Here is a 19,601-nt window from a genome sequence, read left to right as displayed (position 1 = left end):
TCTAAATGCAGGCCAAACAGAGAGAGAAGAGGAACCAGATTATTTTAGGGTTGGTTGAATGTTGCATTTCGGCTCATGAAATGTAATTTTGTGTTAGTCTTAGATGTCACAGTATAATTGATGTGACAGCAGAGTAAATTTAGTGTAACTTCTTTTAATTATAGGTAGTGCTATAGGCAGAGTGTAAAGAAATGTATTGGGCATTCTTAACTATAACAGTAAACACAAAACTCTGTTCACACTACACGGTTCAGTGCTGTGGACAGTAGCAGCATGGTGACAGTCATACTCTGCCACTGTCCATGGAACTGAACAACCTGTTCAGATATGTCTGTTGGAACTGACACGTCATATCATTATCTGACTTCCCTCTGGTGTCAGTAATTATCGTACATGCAATGAGTTTGCATTCCGACACTGCAATGGACAAAGCAAATATTGGCCAAAATGGACATACTTAACATAGGATTCATTGACATGCCCATTAGATAGTTGTGGTCCAGTCTGTGAAGCAGACCATTTTGGCTTATAATGTGAACTAAGCCTTAGTCAAACAGTAAATGCAATACTAGTGTTAGGCATGTCCAGGGTGATGTTTAGTGTTAGGACGCCCACCTCGGACAAAAAACTGACTATTTCCTAAAATAGACATGTTCGCAGATCCTGTGTTATTAATAGGATCTGCAATGTGTTAGACCAAGCACTCCAATGGAGATAGGAGTGTGCTAAAGCTGATATGACCCTGATGCCCAAGGGTCGCCGATTCAAGAAACCAAGATCAGCAGCACCACTCTTGAAGAAATAGCTCTTTATTCAGACACGTAATTAAAATCACATGCCCAAAAAAAATGGGCTGCGTCTAAGCCCATTTTTTGGCATGCTATTTTAATTACGTGTCTGAATAAAGAGCTATTTCTTAAAGAGTGGTGCTGCTGATCTTGGTTCCAATAATAGGATCTGTGCACACTTGACATTCTGCAACAGATCCATTGGATTCCTTGCGGTAAGTGAAACGCAAAATTGGAGCCTGCACGATTAGCCTCAGGTTAGTAGTCACTACCAACATTCTGATGTACTTCTAAACTGACCTTTCCCAAATCTAATTCTCCTGCACTTCCAAACTGACCTTTTCAAATCTAATATTCACATATACAGTATTTACGAGTTCCTGACTATTTGTCTACCATATACTCTTTCATGACCTCTCGGTTTTTAGAACTTAATATGAATAAAACAGAACTAATGATTTTTCTACCGTCTCTGTCCACCTCTCTGCCTGATGTAACAATCAATGTTAACCACTTAAAGAGACTCCGTAACAAAAATTTCATCCTGTTTTTTATCATCCTACAAGTTCCAAAAGCTATTCTAATGTGTTCTGGCTTACTGCAGCAAGTTCTACTATCACAGTCTCTGTAATAAATCAATATATCTTTCCCCTGTCAGACTTGTCGGCCTGTGTCTGGAAGGCTGCCAAGTTCTTCAGTGTTGTGGTTCTGATATGAACTCCCCCTTCCAGGCCCCTCTATGCACACTGCCTGTATATTGTTTAGATTAGGGCAGCTTCTCTCTTATCTTTTACAAGCTGGATAAATCGTCCTCTGAGCTGGCTGGGCTTTCACATACTGAGGATTACAGACAAGGGCAAAGCTGTTTGCAGGAAGAAAAGAGCAGCCTGAAACTTCAGTGCATGAGATTCTGCAGGGGGAAATAAACACACAAACGATCTCTTGAGATTCAAAAGGAAGGGTGTATACAGCCTGCTTGTGTATGGATGTATTTTCTATGTGTGGACATACTGTACATCAACCTACTTCCTGTTTTGGTGGCCATTTTGTTTGTTTATAAACAAACTTTTTAAAACTGTTTTTAACCACTTTTAATGCGGTGAGGAGCGGCGAAATTGTGACAGAGGGTAATAGGAGATGTCCCCTAACGCACTGGTATGTTTACTTTTGCGCGATTTTAACAATACAGATTCTCTTTAAGCCCTCAGTCGTTTTCACTTTATAAATCCGAGCAATGTTCACCTCCTATTCATTAGCCTATAACTTTATCATTACTTATCACAATGAACTTATCTATATCTTGTTTTTTCCGCCACCAATTAGGATTTCTTTAAGGGGTACATTTTGCTAAGAGCCACATTACTGTAAATGCATTTTAACAGGAAGAATAAGAAAAAAACGGAAAAAATTCATTATTTCTCAGTTTTCGGCCATTATCGTTTTAAAATAATACATGCCTCCATAATTAAAACCCACGTATTGTATTTGCCCATTTGTCTCGGGTATTTCACCGTTTAAATTATGTCCCTATCACAATGTATGGCGACAATATTTTATTTGGAAATAAAAGTGCATTTTTTCCGTTTTGCATCCATCCCTATTTACAAGCTTATTAAAAAAAAAAAAGAAAGAAATATTTCATCTTTACATAGATATTTAAAAAGTTTAGACCCTTAGGTAAATATTTATGTGTTTTTATTTTTTTTTATTGTAATGTTTTTTTTTTATTAAACATTTTATGTGGGCATTTTTGGGAGGGTGGGATGTAAATAGTGTTTGATTTAGGGAAATATATGTGTGTGTTAATGTTTTTTTACTTTTACATGTAGTTTTACTTTTTGGCCACAAGATGGCAACCTTGAGTTTGTTTACATTGCGTCACTCTAAGCGTACAATGTACGCTTAGAGGGACATGAGAGTCAGAAAAAGCGAAGCTTCCGAGAGAAGCTGTCGCTTTTTCTGCGAGGGAGAGGAATCAGTGATCGGGCACCATGGCCCGATTCACTGATTCCTGGACTACCGAATCCGCAGCCGGGAGCGTGCGTGCACGCGCGCGATCGGCTGCGGGAGCACTCGGGTGCGCGCATGTCCTCTTTGACGTATAAATACGTCAAGGAGGACAAAGTGGTTAATATCACCCCTATAACTTCAGTTCCCAAAGCACGGCACTTAGGGGTAATATTTGACTGTTCTCTCTCTTGTATTCCTCACATTCACTACCTAACCAGCTCCTGTGATCTCAAACACAAAAATATATCTCGCATCTAACCTTTTCTCACTCAGGACACAACTCTTATAATATATATAATATCTCACCTGGACTATTGTAACATACTACTTTGTAGATTACCAACTAACAGACTGGCACTACTCCAATCTGTACTGAACTTGGCTGCTATTATTATTAACTCCATATTTCTTTCTTACTTTGTACAGCCCTGCAGAATATGTTGGCGCTTTATAAATCAATAATAATACTGGTAATTAAAGTGGGATGAAACGCAAAAATAAATGTTTCCTCTAAAACAGTAATAAACAAATAGAAAACTGCTCTTATGCCATTTGAAGGCATATTTACACCTTACAGAGGCTAAAGGTAGCCATACACTGGTCGATTTGTCATCAGATACAAACCAACAGATAGATCCCTCTCTGATCGAATCTGATAAGAGAGGGATTGTATGGCTACCTTTACAGCAAACAGATTGTGAACCGATTTCAGCCTGAAACCGTTCACAATCTGTGGTGGTGCTGCCGCCGCTCCCCCCGCCCGCATACATTACCTGCTCCGGCCGGCTCGACTGCCCTTGGTCACCGCTGCTCCGTCTCCACTCTGGTCTCCGGCTCCGGCATGCTTCACTTCTTCCTGCCCGGCAGGAAGTTTAAACAGTAGAGCGCCCTCTACTGTTTAAACTTCCTGCCGGGCAGGAAGAAGTGAAGACCCGGAGACCAGCGCGGAGACGGAGCAGCGGTGACCGGGGTGAGTCGCGCCGGCGGAGCAGGTAATGTATGCGGGCTCTATTGCGTCGGTCGTCGGGCACTCGAACGCCACTAGCGACGCGCTCCCTACCCGCGGGCGATCGACGGTAATTTTCCACACGGAGCGATCGACGGAATCGAACGAAATAGATCGAAATTCGGCGTGTAGCGGGAACGATGTGACAGCAGATTCGATCCCAGTGATCAAATCTGCTGTCGATCTGGCGGGCATCGGCCTAGTGCATGGCCAGCTTAACTGATATTACTGAAGGTTTCAGAGCAAACTATGAGATTGACTTGTAATTAAGTACGGTAATTACAGATCAAATATAGGTGAAAACGCTCTCTGCTCTTAGCAGCTAATTGAACTGAAAAGCTTGAGCATTAATCCTTTGAGTAATCATTTATATCTTTTTTCCTATTAGTTTTATGCTGAGTTTAATACTTTAGACCATAGATAAAAATTGAGTTGTATACTACTATAATGTGAAGTAAAAAGAAGATTATGACTCAGGGTCTTTTGCCCTCTTGTGTCACATTTTGTGATTGTCTAGTTCCCGTAATGTGTACCCCTTGGTCATTTTTTATTTAGTGTTATGTAATTCAATAGTGTTTTATTTAAAAAGAAAAACAGTGAAATTATAATAATATAAGCACCATAAAGAACAATATAACTGCATTTTAAATTGGTAGAAATGTACTTCTGATAAGTAAACATACACATGTATTTTACAACTTTAATTATAGTGGTCCTTTAATAAACTTTCTTAATTATTTCATGTAAAGTGCTATAGAATGTGATCACATTTTACAAATGATGGGAAATAATAATAACAGAAAGGCCCTTACCTTGAATGGTACGAGACATGATTGTTGCAGTTCTAATATCAGTCACTTCTGTGATACTGTGTTTATATTCAGGGAATCTGGGGCAGAGCAGAAAGCTAAGGAGGTGTGTGGAATACATTCATCTCTTTGTTGTTGTGGCATGACGGAATGGATGCCTGATTGAAACACTTTCAGTTTCACCAAGTTTCATTTCAGCCCCGACATGTCTCAGCCATTCAGATATCCTGGGGCCAGTTTCAGTTTTAAAATGCCTGCTTAGCGGACTGTGTTGTTACAGAAATCTAAAACAGCTGTGTTTTAACACATATTGGGACCGATCCAAATTCACTTTTATTCCAAGTGTTTTCTCCTAGGTGATATTTTCCCATCTTATCAATAAAATTCCTTTGAAGCCACCAGCAAGCAAGAAAATTGTCACAACAATTGTGACAGTACTTTAGTACTTTTTCACCTACTTTTGGGGGGAAAAGTTATTTTCAAAAGAAGATGAAAGAAGAGAAACTTAGGAGAAAAAGTGAATTTGATTGGGCTCATTGTGTTAGCTCAGTATTTACCGAACACACTAGGGGTAACAGATTTTATATGCTGCATAAAGTAATGTTCACAATCTTCAGATCATTTTTAAGTCTTTATTATCAAAAAAGTTAAAAACATAATGCTATGTGGCAGCAACAGTCAGCTGTTTCAGGCTCTTCACGCCGCCCAGAATCAAATGCATACACATTAACTTCCACTATATATACATATGAACAACCAATCACAGCACAGCATGTTTAAAGCGGACCTGATGGGGAACTGCTATTTATTACCCATCACATGACTAGCCTAAAAGATGTCACTGGTCGCTGCCCCTTAAGAGAAATACAAACATTAAACGTGAAATACGTGGATCAGTGATCTGCAATGACTTACATCATACATCAAATGGCAGAAATGTATATCGGCATAACACTCAAACTAATGTTTTCCTGGGCGGCTTGAAGAAGGGCAAGAGCCCAAAACAGTTGACTGTTGCTGCCACATAGCATTATGTTTTTAACTTTTTGATAATAAAGATTTAAAAACGATCTGAAGATTGTGCGGACCTAAATTGTTTGTCTGGCTGCAAGTATCCTGGCGGTACCCATGAGGACGGTTCAGCAATGTTTAGACAAACAGAACACTAGGCCCATATGCAAATCCTTTTTACTCCTGAGTTGTCTGACTTGTAAATACATTTTTTGGTACTTTTTCCATTACAAAGTGCTAAAAATGTATGTTAAATTGAAGATGAAAAATTATCTCCTAGGAGAAAACTCAGGAGAAATATGACCCCTTGTCATAAAATGCCTTTTAAGCCAGCAACAAGCAAAAAAGAAAAAAAAAAGAATAAAATTGATAGCACATTTCACCAACTTTTGGGTACTTTTTCAAATGTAAAAAGTGAATAGATGAAAAGTTATTTTAACCACTTGCCGACCGCGCACTCATAACGCGCGTCGGCAAAGTGGCAGCTGCAGGAATAGCGACGCAGTTCTGCGTCGCCGGCTGCAGGCTAATTAATCAGGAAGCAGCCGCTCGCGCGAGCGGCTGCTTCCTGTCAATTCACGGCGGGGGGCTCCGTGAATAGCCTGCGGGCCGCCGATCGCGGCTCGCAGGCTAAATGTAAACACAAGCGGAAATAATCCGCTTTGTTTACATTGTACGGCGCTGCTGCGCAGCAGCGCCGTAAGGCAGATCGGCGATCCCCGGCCAATCAGCGGCCGGGGATCGCCGCCATGGGACAGCCTGTCACTGGCTGCACAGGACGGATAGCGTCCTGTGCAGCCCCGATCACCGGAGGGGTAGCAGGTAGGAGAGGGAGGAGGGAATTTCGCCGTGGAGGGGGGCTTTGAGGTGCCCCCCCCCCCCCGCAACACCCAGGCAGGCAGGAGCGATCAGACCCCCCCAGCACATCATCCCCCTAGTGGGGAAAAAGGGGGGGCGATCTGGTTGCTCTGCCTGCACCCTGATCTGTGCTGGGGGCTGCACAGCCCACCCATCACGGATCAGCTAAAACAGCGCTTGTCCTTAAGGGGGGGGGTAAAGGGTGGGTCCTCAAGTGGTTAAAGAGAATATGAAAATTATCTGCTAGTAGATAACTTAGGAGAAACAATTAATTGCATATGGGCCTTAGATAGAAGTACCACTCCATCATAACCCAGGAAATAGAATGTAAATATTTTGTATTCTTTTAATGACAATTTTAAGCATTATAGTTCAGAAGCCTAAACATATTGACGATGAAAAGAAAAATATGTAGAATGTTTATAAAGTTCAGACAGAAAGGATAACTACACTGAAGATCTAGAAAGATGCATGAAAAAGCATGACAAGGGGCGACCAACAAAACAGGACTCTATTTACGCATGCATACTGTCTGAGCTAGAAAGCAAATAATATGTAGGATTCATTGTGGAATGATTTGATTGTGTTTAATGAATAATTCTTGTATAACAAACTTTGTATCATAAGGTTCTCTGTATCATAAGTCTTGAGTCTATCAGAAGTGTGTGTGTGTGCGAGTGTGCGTGTGTGCGGGTGTGGAAGGGGGGGGGGGGGGGGGGGAACTATAGGACATAGATGTGTTCTTGCAAAAAGGCCTACTCTGCTGAAGGAACCATTTCGTCCATAAGTTTTGTATATCTCCCATGGACTTTGACCCTCCACACAGTCGAAACTGAGGTGATCCAGTTTCAAGGTGACGCAGTGGGTTACAATTAGAAGTAAACAGGATCATGAAAGTATCCTGAAGCGTTTGTTCCAGGTCATCAGTGGCAGCATGCACAAAAAAAAAAAAAAACTTCACAAGAACAGTAGCTCTGAAAATGCTCTTTTTGTGGTTCTTTTCAACAACAAATATCAGCTAGGAGCAAGCTACAAGAGCCTAACTAAGCTTTCCCTAATCTCTGCAGCAACTCTCTCTCTCTTCTCTCACTACTGCAGCAACAATGAGTGAGATAATGGCCGACGCAGCTGCCTTATATAAGGGGGGGGGGGGGAAGGGGGCTCTAGGAGGGAGTGCAGACTGATTGGCAGTCTGCTGACTGTGATGTAGAGGGTCAAAGTTTAGCCCAATGATGTAGTATAGGGGCCATAAAGTGTGCGTTTCGACGCGAACGTAAATCACCGATGTTCGCGGCCGAACCGCATATGTGTGTATCTACTTGTATGTTAGTGTGTGGGCTTGCACATAAGAGTGTGTATTTACATATCCGAGTGTGTGTTTAAAGTTTATTGTTTAACATTGCCTGTGTGATAATGCTCTCAGTATGCTGGTACTAAAGCATACTAAAGTATACATGCTAAATTAAATTAAAATGGGGTGGCGGATAAGCCCGTCTTGTAAGTAATCTAGTGTGCATGCTGGATCTTAACTGACCCTCGTTGCCCAAACAGCCCCCGATCACATTGTTCTGCTCATTACTTCCTCCGTAGGAAGCTGCTTTGTCCTGCACCACCCATCATTCTTACTACTATATGCATTACTAATCTATAGGCTAGCAATGTGTCTATATCTTGGGCAACAGTTCTGGGCCTGATGTACAAATTCCAATCCCTGCTGGGCAACAAGTATTGAAGGTTTGTACATAGATGCGACTCAGAGAGCCATGGTCACTTTATTGATATAAGACTATTACATATATTTACAGATGGTAGAGTGAATGGTATTTTCCTTAACAATTAAATGCAAAATTTGTTGCATGTCACCTAGATACGGTCATGGACAACATGTGACACTAAGTCAAACACCTGGAGAACACAATAAAACAATGCAGAAAACACTTTCAGTTTTCATTCTGTCACTAATATGTAATCAATCAATGAGTGACTCAGAAGCCTTGCCTTTAACCCTTTCGCGACTGGGCAGATCTGGCCAAGGCCGGCTCTAGACCTTTTGCTGCCTAAGGCAAACTTGTGAGGATGCGCTCTTCCCCCCCCCCCCCTTCCCGATTTGGAATGGTCGCACAGCACCCAAAATTTTCACTCTCAGTTTAGGTAGGTAGGTAGCCGGGTACAGGTGCCTCCTGTATAGGGTAGCCAGGTACAGTTGCCCCCAATATAGGTAGGCGGTATAGTTGGCCCCAGTATAGGTAGCCCAGTGTTCTCCCCAGGCTCTTTTAGCCGGGTGCTCCACCCGGCTAGTTTTGGTGAGCACCCGGCTGTCATTGGCTGACTTCCTCCTATGCTGTATATTCTGTAAGCAGAGTTGCACACAGAAGCATCGGCCCTGCATTCTCTCATCTTGCCCCACCCGGCTACTTTTTCATGCCACTCGGCTACTTTTTCATGCCACCCGGCTACTATTTCATGCCACCCGGCTGGAAAAAATTTCTGGGGAGAACACTGTAGCCAGTATAGTTGCCCCAGTATAGGTAGCTAGTGTAGTTGTCCCCAGTATAGGTAGCCAATATTGTTGCGCCCTGTATTGGTAGCCAGTATAGTTGCCCCAGTATAGGTAGTATAGTTGCCCCAGTATAGGTAGCTAGTATAGTTGCCCCCAGTATAGGTAGTATAGCTGCCCCAGTATAGGTAGTTAGTATAGTTGCCCCCAGTATGATAAAGGAATAGCTAGGCTCTGCTAGGACATTGCTTATCATCGTAGTTCTGAAGAAATTATTAAAAGCACACCTGAACTGAGAAGGATATGGAGGCTGACATACGTATTACACTTGTAAACAATGCAGATTGCCTGGCTGTCCTGCTGAGACTCTGTCTCTAATACTTTTTGCCATAAGCCCTGAACAAGCATGCAGATCAGGTGATCTGATTGAAGTCAGGATGGATTAGCTACATGCTTGTTTTAGGTGTGTCAAAATAAAATAATTTATAGGAAAATTGAATATATATGCAACGTAAGTTGTAGATATTTTAATTCAGAAGGGTGCCACTAAATTTGAGCACCACCCCTTAGGGCCCTTTCCCACTAGCTAACGCATGCTTGAACCAGGTTTTGTGCAAGCGTTACGACGCACGTCATGACAACGGGAAGCTGCACTTCTAATTCACCTGGCGGGAAATCGCTTGGGTCATGCGACTGAATGTTCCCAGAGGCATTAAAACGTAAAGCTCTTTAACTAATGTAAACGGTAACATGAAGGTCAATAGATTTTCAGGTTAGCTTGCTTGTCGCCAGGGCCGGATTTGTACTTTCCAGTGCCCTAGGCCTGTTGTCACCAACCCCTACCCCACCCCCACCCCATCCCCCCCCCACCCACCCACCACCACCAAAAAATATTATGTCCAACACTCTGACTAGCGATCACTGGTTTAAATGGGCTCATTTCAGTTGTGCTGCTCTGCCCCCCTATTCAACAAATAATTCCTGTAATTTGCTCTCCTGCCCGAATGTGCACAGCAGCAGATAGTGTTCTGGGCATGCATACTTGAGAAATGACGCTGATGTATGACCGGTACTTGTCAAAAAGGTACTTGTCAACACTGTACCGGCCTCGTTTGCTGTGCACATCTGGGCAGGAGCGAGAAATTAAAGGGAGCGCGAGTGACCAGAGCATGCGCTGCTTCTTTATCCTCTGTGCGACTGGCTGCAGTCGGAGCCACAAACCGGTGGCAGGCAGTGCAATGGAGAGAAGCCCATCCAAAACAGAGAACAGGTAAGCAGCAAACATCCTGTCAGGACCCACTTTGGATGTTCTGTTGTAATTACAGTGGTCATCCACTAACTCCAAACCAGAGTGTCTTCATGTGCTTCAATAATTTTAATTACAGCCTACAAAACTTTGTACAAAACATGGTTCACACTACATTTAAAATTCTAAAACCAAAGCTGAAACATGTGAGCTCTACTGATTTCCCACTGTCCCCATCATGGTATAATACCGTGTTGATCACCAGCGTAAAGCCTATGCAAATCAAACGGTATATCCAATCATGTCTGGACATATGTGGGCCCTCCACCCGGCGCACACCACGAGGCCTCCTCATTTACACTCCAGCAACAGTGCACTGTTGCTGTAAGATGGAACTTGTTTCTTCTTCTGCTGCAACCGGTCTGTCCTTGACTTTCCTCTGATTTAAATGACCTATCAAACCTGCACAGCAATGGGGATATAGCCACTTTGATAACTTCAATCACTTTCATTTCTCATCTCCATATTTCCACAAGTCAGATCTCCTTAATACAGTTGACATATGCTAGCCAGCAGAAAGTCACAGTCCACTGCTTCTCAAACAGCTCAGCAGTATCTACCACATTCTCTATTGCGCTGTATGCTTCCGTATGTAATGATTGCCATGTGCTGATATGTTACTCACGACCTTCCTGCAGATACTGCGCGCTTCAGAGGGAGCTACGCTCAGGGCTTTTCCTTGTCAGCAGCCGCCCGATGCTCATGTCGCATCACCTTCCACGCTTCCTGCTCCGGTCTCATAACATCTCACAGCGGAGGTAGATGGTGCAGCCCGGCGTCCCAGGTAGTGAGCGCTCACATGCGTCTGCCTAGCCCCGCCCACTGACGCGTTTCGCCCGCCCACAGGGCTTTCTCAAAGTGTGTTGGGTTTGGCTCTATCAGCAGCACTGCCTCCTTATAGAGGCCATCATTCTCGGCTTCCTGGCTCCTCCCTGTTTCACAATCCACCATCTTTGTTTCAGTTATGTAATTACAGTGGACCTGAACTCAGAACTTCCTCTCTGCTCTAAAAGATATGCAACAACATAACCTTTAAAGAAAAACATTTATTTGTTACAGCTGATATAAATCCTGCAATAAATCTGCAGTGTGTATACTTCCTGCTTTCATGGAAGCAGACATATCGTTAACATCCTGTGCTTTCAAATAAGCTTAGATGTTGTGGCAGTCAGGTGACACAGTGTAGAGATAAATTACAACTTGTGATTAGACACATAGGAGGGTGAATTACACATGCTCTCTAAATACATACATGGTACATTCTCTGTTTTCCTTCTGTCCTGTGCAAGAGTTCAGCTCCACTTTAAAGCATCTGAATGACATTTATTTATATTTGCTGAAAAATCTATGTATCTCTTTTGAATGCTGAATGTACATATGGTGGTGTGCTCTAACATATTGGCAGTATACAGGAACAAAGTCTGAAGAAGGCTTATTAGCAGAAAGATGACTCTTTTTATTTTAAGCCAATAAATGGTATCATCCTGATTCAAAACTTTCTGCTTTCGCTGATGGCTAAGATGGTACAATGCTCTGCTGCTACATGAAAGCAGGATGCCAAACCATACACACTAGCATAGAGGTAGTAACAGCTCAGGTGACAGTAACAGTGTAGCAATGATAGGGAAGCAAACAGCATTTTTATTCCTGCAGTTATAGATGGTAGGAGCTGAAGGACAGATAATTAGTCGGGAAAGAGTTAACTGAGACCACTGCTGGCTAGGAAGAAAAAAAACAAAAGAGAAACAGTCATAAATTAGGGTTAGATAAGAGTGTAATTTACTGCTTCTGGGGTCAGTGTCACAGCTGTAAAAGAGAAAGTAAAGAAACTAGCAGATCTCACTGATGTTTGTGAATGCCTGCATTAAAACTCAGCGGAACTTAGTTCTATCTGCTTTGTAATGTAAATTCCTTTTATTTCTCACATCCACTTGTATGTCCATCACCAGGAATGGATCATCAGGTTGCAGTTATAATTGATCCTGATTGTTATAACACATCAAGAAGTGTGAGAGAGAGAGATGCAGGGATTGGGGAACTCTGGAATTCAGATATTAGTGCAGAGCAGGGCGCTGGCTGGCTGTGCTGCAGGACCAGAAGAGATGATTTACTTTGACATATAACCTCTTCTCTCTCCAAGTCCTGCCGCCCTTCTGATCTTATCTGATTTTATCGCCCTAGGCCGTGGCCTCTGTGGCCTTTCCAGAAATCCGGCCCTGCTTCTCGCATCCTATGTGCGGGCCCGTCAGAACAGACGGCACAGCACCTAGAGGGAAAGTAGCCTTATAGGAAACCTGAAGCGAGCAAAATTAATTAAAATAAACACACAATGTACCTGCAAGTGAAAATTACATACTAACCTCACCGTCAGTTTGTAATGATCCGCTCAGCTGGCTGCACAGGCAGACAGCTGTTTGACCATTCCTTGTGTCTGAGAGATGCAGGTCTCTGGAAAAGAGACCTGGCTTCATCTTGCAACTTTCAGAGTTGCTTTGCTGAGGGTTTTTCATACATGCAAATTGCCCAGCTGTTTCCTTTGAGGGCTGGCAGTATAAAAGCCTTCTGCTCCCAGAAGGCTTTGCTCGTCATAACGGTTTGTTAAATATACTCCTGGAGTGTCAGCCTTCCCTGTTAAATTGTTATAGTTATCTTAGAGTAATTCTGGGGACTGAACTAGGCAGCTCCTCTAGTGCAGTTAGCCTGCTTATCTGTTTTGTCTATGTTGCCTCTCTGCTGTGATTGTCCTGTCGCCAACGGTGGTCGATAGGAAATCGTCCTGTCAGTCTGTGGGTGCTAACCAGAGCAGCGGTTGCTACTGGTAGTCCCTTCTGTTTCATCTTTCTTACTTGGATCGCACTAGCCTCTAGCGGTAGCAGTAGCGGCTGTGGATCCTTCTGGTCTGCTTTCTTGGAGTATAGCTGGAGCAGCGGTTGCTACCGCCTATCTCATCTGCCTGTCTTGCTTGGATCGCACTAGCCTCTAGCGGTAGCGGCTGTGGATCCTTCTGATCTGGGATCCTGTCACTGAACCCGGATCACACTCGCTCTGGCGGAAAGAGCAGTGGATCATTCCTATCCTGTTTCCTGTCCGTCTGTCTGTCTTGTCTGATACGAACGCTTGCTGTAGGCTCGGTGAGGTAACCGTTAAGCAAGCGCTCGCGTTCTCTGTTTCGTGTTTGTGTGGCGGTGGTTAGTTAGGCGTGCTTGTCTCTGTTGCGCTTAACGTGCGGAGATCGCGCTGTAAACACGTTTGCTGTTGCGAATGAGTGCGGTGTTTGCGTTTAGTTAGCGTTTGTTATTTTCCTTATCTTCTCATTGTATGATTTGCTGTGCATTTGCTACTCTTATGCCCTGTCTTGCTTAAGTCTTGTGTCACCTCTGGCAATCGCCGCTCTCGCGATTGCGTTCCTACTTTGTTTCTACTGTTGTGTGTGCACCGTCGCGTGCTGGCGACTAGATTGGTGCACACATATACATTCTGTCCCTGTGCTCATTCTCATTCGTAATCGCTTCTCTTGCGATTGCGTTCTCACTTGGTTTCCTCTGTTGTGTGTCCACCGTCGCAGGTTGGCGACTAGATTGGTGGACATACATACATTCCTCCTCTGTGCTTATTCGGTCTTGTGTCGCTGTTAGCAATCGCCATCTCTTGCGATTGCCTTCTCACCTGATCTTCATGGTTGTGTGTTCATCGTCGCAGGGTGGCGACTAGATTGGTGGACACACATACTCTCTGTCGCTTTACTCTCTCTCTTTAACCTCTTGAGGACTGCAGGGCTAAACCCCCCTAGTGACCAGGCAATTTTTAGTTTAAAAGGCCACTGCAGCTTTAAGGCCAAGCTGCAGGGCCGCACAACATAACACACGAGTGATTCCCCCCCCCCTTTTCTCCCCACCAACAGAGCTCTCTGTTGGTGGGGTCTGATCGCTCCCCCCATGTTTATTTTTTTTTAATAAATATTTGTGTTGCCGTTTTTTTAAAAAAAAAACCCTCTTCCTTTAAATCCCCTCCCTCCCTCGCTCCCTCCCTCCCCACAGCCGGCCAACTACGGCGATCGGCTGTCATAGGCTTCTGCCTATGAGAGCCGATCACTCTCTTGTCCCCCAGGGGGACAGCCGTGTCACACGGCTGCACCTAGTAAATAGACGGCGTAATCGCCGTCTAACAGTCTCCCGAGCGGCAATAGCCGCTCGGAGACTGAAGGCGGGGCGGAGCTCCGCCCCCCAAGCAGGAGATGCACGCGCAGCCTGCGCGCGATCTCCTGCAAAACAGAGCCCCAGGACTTTACGCCAATTGGCGTTAGGCGGTCCTGGGGCTGCCGCCGCGGCCACGCCTACCTGAGTGACGCGGTCGGCAAGAGGTTAAGGGCTATCTTGCCCTGCGTTCTTCCCTTTGCCTTCTCACCTGATCTTCATGGTTGTGTGTTCATCGTCGCAGGGTGGCGACTAGATTGGTGGACACACATACCCTCTGTCGCTTTACTCTCTCTCTTTAACCTCTTGAGGACTGCAGGGCTAAACCCCCCTAGTGACCAGGCAATTTTTAGTTTAAAAGGCCACTGCAGCTTTAAGGCCAAGCTGCAGGACCGCACAACATAACACACGAGTGATCCCCCCCCCTTTTCTCCCCACCAACAGAGCTCTCTGTTGGTGGGGTCTGATCGCTCCCCCCATGTTTATTTTTTTTTAATAAATATTTGTGTTGCCGTTTTTTAAAAAAAAAAAACCCTCTTCCTTTAAATCCCCTCCCTCCCTCGCTCCCTCCCTCCCCCCAGCCGGCCAACTACGGCGATCGGCTGTCATAGGCTTCTGCCTATGAGAGCCGATCGCTCTCTTGTCCCCCAGGGGGACAGCCGTGTCACACGGCTGCACCTAGTAAATAGACGGCGTAATCGCCGTCTAACAGTCTCCCGAGCGGCAATAGCCGCTCGGAGACTGAAGGCGGGGCGGAGCTCCGCCCCCCAAGCAGGAGATGCACGCGCAGCCTGCGCGCGATCTCCTGCAAAACAGAGCCCCAGGACTTTACGCCAATTGGCGTTAGGCGGTCCTGGGGCTGCCGCCGCGGCCACGCCTACCGGAGTGACGCGGTCGGCAAGAGGTTAAGGGCTATCTTGCCCTGCGTTCTTCCCTTCGTACAATTCCTGTCTGGCGTCTGTGGCAGGGCAGAGGATCTGTTCCTCTGCACTCCACAGCTCCATCTGCCAACAGGAATTTCCCTCTACAGGTGCGTTGCACCTTTTGCTGGGTTCTCTCAAATTATAAATACGCTTGTGGAGGATTTTTCGCAGTGTCAGCGCGCGTCCTGTGCGATGACCACGGAGAGAATTCCACATTCGTTACACAGTTCCTCTCAGAATCTGACCATTTTCTTCTTACAGTGACACCTTCCAGTTCTGACAATATTTTGTCAGAACTGAAAAATACCAGTTGCTGTCAGTTATATATCAGCAGCTGTCAGTTAAAACTGAATGTGCAAGATAATGTCTATGTTTACCTATGGCTCAAGTGGGCGATATTATAGTTTAACAGTGTGCTGACCAGGTAGCTGTTATGGGGTAATGGCCATTTTCAAACTGGAGGACAGAGAATTCCATTGATCACAGTGGACAAACAGGACTCAGGAGAGGAGAAAGAGATTGAGTAATAGACTACACAGGAGGTAAGTATGACCTGTGTATGTTTATTTTGAGTTTTTATTTTGAGTTCAGGTTCTCTTTAAGGATCCTCTGCACGGCCCTGATCAGTGGACTGTGCAAAGTAAATTACATTTCATAGAAAATTAGTTCATTACATATATGGTCAATATATATTCTGGATTTTCATAGCTTGGAAAAACCCCTTGTGGCCATCTGGGGTAACAATATAATATGAGAGTAGGCATCACACTTGACATCAGCAGCCTCCTCTTTGATGATCTCCCAGAATTTTATTTATTTATTACCGGGTATAGTATTTATATAGCGCCGACATATTACGCAGTGCTGTACAGAGTATATTGTCTTGTCACTAACTGTCCCTCAGAGGGGCTCACAATCTCGTCCCTGCTATAGTTATATGTCTATGTATGTATCATGTAGTGCATGTATCATAGTCTAGGGCCAATTTTAGGGGGAAGCCAATTAACTTATCTGTATGTTTATTGGATGTGGGAGGAAACCAGAGTGCCCAGAGGAAACCCACACAGACATGGGGAGAACATACAAACTCCTTGCAGATGTTGACCTGGCTGGGATGCGAACCGGGGAGCGCGACAAGGCGAGAGCGCTAACCACTACGCCACCATGCGCTAACCACTACGCCACCATGTGCTAACCACTACGCCACCATGTGCTAACCACTACGCCACCATGCTGCTCTGCAGAATGGATAATACTGGTCACTATTGTAGTATCCCATGCACCTGACAGTGGTACCCATCCTCACCTCCTACTCACCCTCCCCTCTCCATACCACAGCTCAGGCTGCTTGGCACTGTGTCTGTACAGAAATTAGTAAAATGTCACCCCACACAATCAAAAGTGATTGTTGTGAGTGCCACAATGTGTATACATAGCTTCTAAACATAAGCTTTGTAGTGCAGGCTTGTCTTTAGTCATAGTATTGGGATTCTTCATCTCTTCCTCATTTCATGTAAACTGCTATGGAATGTGACAGCACTTTACTAATAATGCAATAATAAAAACAAAAAGCTCCTTACCTGGTATTAGGATGGGATTAAACATGCTTGATGCACCTATAATGTCAGGCTCCCCTCCGATTCTTGTGATAAGTACATCCACATACACAGAGAGAGTCATGGGATATATATGACCGAGCAGCAAATGTCAAAGTTCTGAATTGTCTGCATTGACAAGCTGTCCAGCTCCTATATACATGTGCTGTCTGTGATTCTGGATTTATATTTATCCCTGGGAGGCGGAGAAATCTGAAGAGGATGTGAAATACATTCTTTGCATTGCTCAGTGTTGCAGTGTTGCCTGAACCACTTTCACTTTCGTCAGGACTTAGGACCAATGAAACTCCTTTCAGTTTTCCTTTCCTTTCAAAATATTTTATTTTTTTATTTGAGGCTTATAAAACAGATACAATGTTACAGCTCCGATATGGAATATGGGCTGGTTCACGCTGAGCAATGGTGCTCTGTTTGCCGATCGCAAAGAGACCGGTAAAGCACTAGAGAAGTGTTACCCTATTGAAGGTGTTCTCACAACAGCATTTCAATTTTCAGAATATGTGCTGCCTGTACCATTTTTTGGAGCGATTTTTTATAAAAGGAATGTGCAAAAACACAAGTTCCTCTGAATAATCGTGGTTGCATGTTGTAGTGTGAACAAGGCCTACCTTTCATTTTATAAAACCACAATGTTTAAGGAACTGTAAGGCCGAGTACACATGATTAAACTTCCCAGCAAATCGACAGGTCAAATTAATAATTGTTGACTTGTTTGATTTGCTCCTGATCGATAACGGGTTAAATTTTCAGATCATTAGTGCACAAAATCAATCCCGTTATCGATCAGAAGCAGATCATACATGTCGGAAATTAACGATTCAACTCATTGATCTGAAGTGAAGTTATATCGTGTGTACGAGCCTTTAAAGGACATTTGAAGTGAGAAGAATATGGAGGCTGCCATATTTATTTCCTCTTAAACAATACCAGTTGCCTATCAGCACTGCTGATCTATTTGGCTACAGCAGTGATTGAATAACACCAGAAACATGCATAAAGCTAATCTTGTCAGATCTAACAATAATATCAGAAACACCTGATCTGCATAAGTGTATTCAGGGTCTGTGGCTAAACAAATTAGAGGGAGCAAATCAGCAGGATAGCCAGGCAACTGGCATTGTTTAAAAGAAAATAAATATGGCAGCCTCCATATCCTTCTTGTTACAGTTGTCCTTTAAAGTGGAACTTAAAGAGGACCTCCATATTAAAAATAAAAATCTAGCAGTATCCCTGTAATAAAAAGTTTTATTTACCTGCACAGCCTTGTCCCGCTAAGCCGCCCCAAAGACCACACATCACTCCACTTCCGGCGCCTGGCCCTGCCTCCCCTCTCTCCTCGGCGAAAACTGCTAAGCTGTTTACCGCTGTAAACCGCTGAGTTTAGAGAGTAACTCCAGTGAAAATAATGTAATAAAAAAGTGCTTCATTTTTTACAATAATTATGTAGTCAGTGTTTGCCCATTGTAAAAGATTTCCTCTCCCTGATTTACAATTCTGACATTTATCACATGGTGACATTTTTACTGTTGGCAAGTGATGTCACTGGAAGTAGCTGCTGCTTGCTTTTTTGGGGCAGTTGGAAACAGCTATTTCCCACATTGCAACGAGGTTCACATACAGGAAACTGCCAGGACCATGATCCTCACAGTTTTCTGTGGGAGGAGTTTCACCACAATATCAGCCATACAGCGCCCCCTGATGATCCGTTTGTGAAAAGGAATAAATCTCTCATGTAAAAGGGGGTATCAGCTACTGATTGGGATGAAGTTCAATTCTTTGTCACGGTTTCTCTTTAACTTACCTGGAGCTTCTACGAAACTGAGCCGCGGTTGGGGACCTACAGGCTGACTATGCTTTTGAACAGCCTCAGCCCAGCGATGTCGCGTGAGGGATTAGGTCCCGATCCCCATCAGGGTGACATCAATTGCCAAAGCCATTACCAACCAGCCTAAGTTAGAAGACTGCAATGCAATAATTACACTTGTTTGCACTACAGACTGTTTTAAGGTATCTTAACTGTTGGCCCTGTTTTCCAAAGAGGACTAACAACTAGTATAACCGAAAAAAAGAAAAGAAAGACCTGGAACAATTCTTCTTCTAAATCAGGGGCGCCAAACTCAAATACAAAGCGGGCCGAAATTGAACACTGGGACTGAGTCATGGGCCGCCCTCAATGTCTAGTGGCTCCCTCCTTCCCTTATAAAGTTCTCTGGTGTCTAGTGGCCCCCTCCCCCCATACAGTCCCTGGTGTCTAGAGCCCCCTTCCTCCCCTATACAGTTCCCTGGTGTCTAGTGCTTTTCCCCTCCCTTTCCCATATGGCTTTCCTGGTGGCCTAGGTGTTCACCTCTAATATAGCTTCCCTTCCCCTGGTGGCCTAGAGTAAGCCAAACACAATGCAGAGTTTGACATGTACAGTATGTTCTAAATTCTCTTACTAAACAAAATATGATAAGGCACTTCAGCCATGTATCACACTTAAACATTATATGATGTACCGTACAAGAAACACATAAAATATCCAATGCAAAGACAACAATTCCCAACAGTACCTGCATTCCTACTTTTGCTCTGACACTCCAAAAA

At 44.1% G+C, this 19,601-nt stretch overlaps 1 protein-coding gene across 3 annotated transcripts in view; it reads right to left on the bottom strand.

Annotated features, from left to right (window-relative positions):
- LOC137531676 (uncharacterized) overlaps window positions 1–17,160 on the bottom strand; it is a 43,010-nt gene extending 25,850 nt beyond the window's left edge. For 2 of the 3 annotated variants that reach the window (XM_068251628.1, XM_068251629.1), the window contains exon 1: window positions 16,982–17,160. In XM_068251628.1, the coding sequence (XP_068107729.1) occupies window positions 16,982–17,081 (100 nt within the window). In that variant the 5' untranslated portion in view covers window positions 17,082–17,160. Of the gene's footprint in view, window positions 1–4,616; window positions 4,670–16,981 lie in introns of those variants that run through there. The other variant, XM_068251630.1, reaches the window with a different exon arrangement.
- Between the last annotated feature and the right edge of the window lie 2,441 nt (window positions 17,161–19,601).

This window comes from Hyperolius riggenbachi, chromosome 9 (genome assembly GCF_040937935.1).
Source record: "Hyperolius riggenbachi isolate aHypRig1 chromosome 9, aHypRig1.pri, whole genome shotgun sequence".
NCBI classification, from domain to species: domain Eukaryota; kingdom Metazoa; phylum Chordata; class Amphibia; order Anura; family Hyperoliidae; genus Hyperolius; species Hyperolius riggenbachi.
The sequence above is the reverse complement of the archived record's forward strand: the minus strand, read 5'-3'. Positions and strand labels throughout refer to the sequence as shown.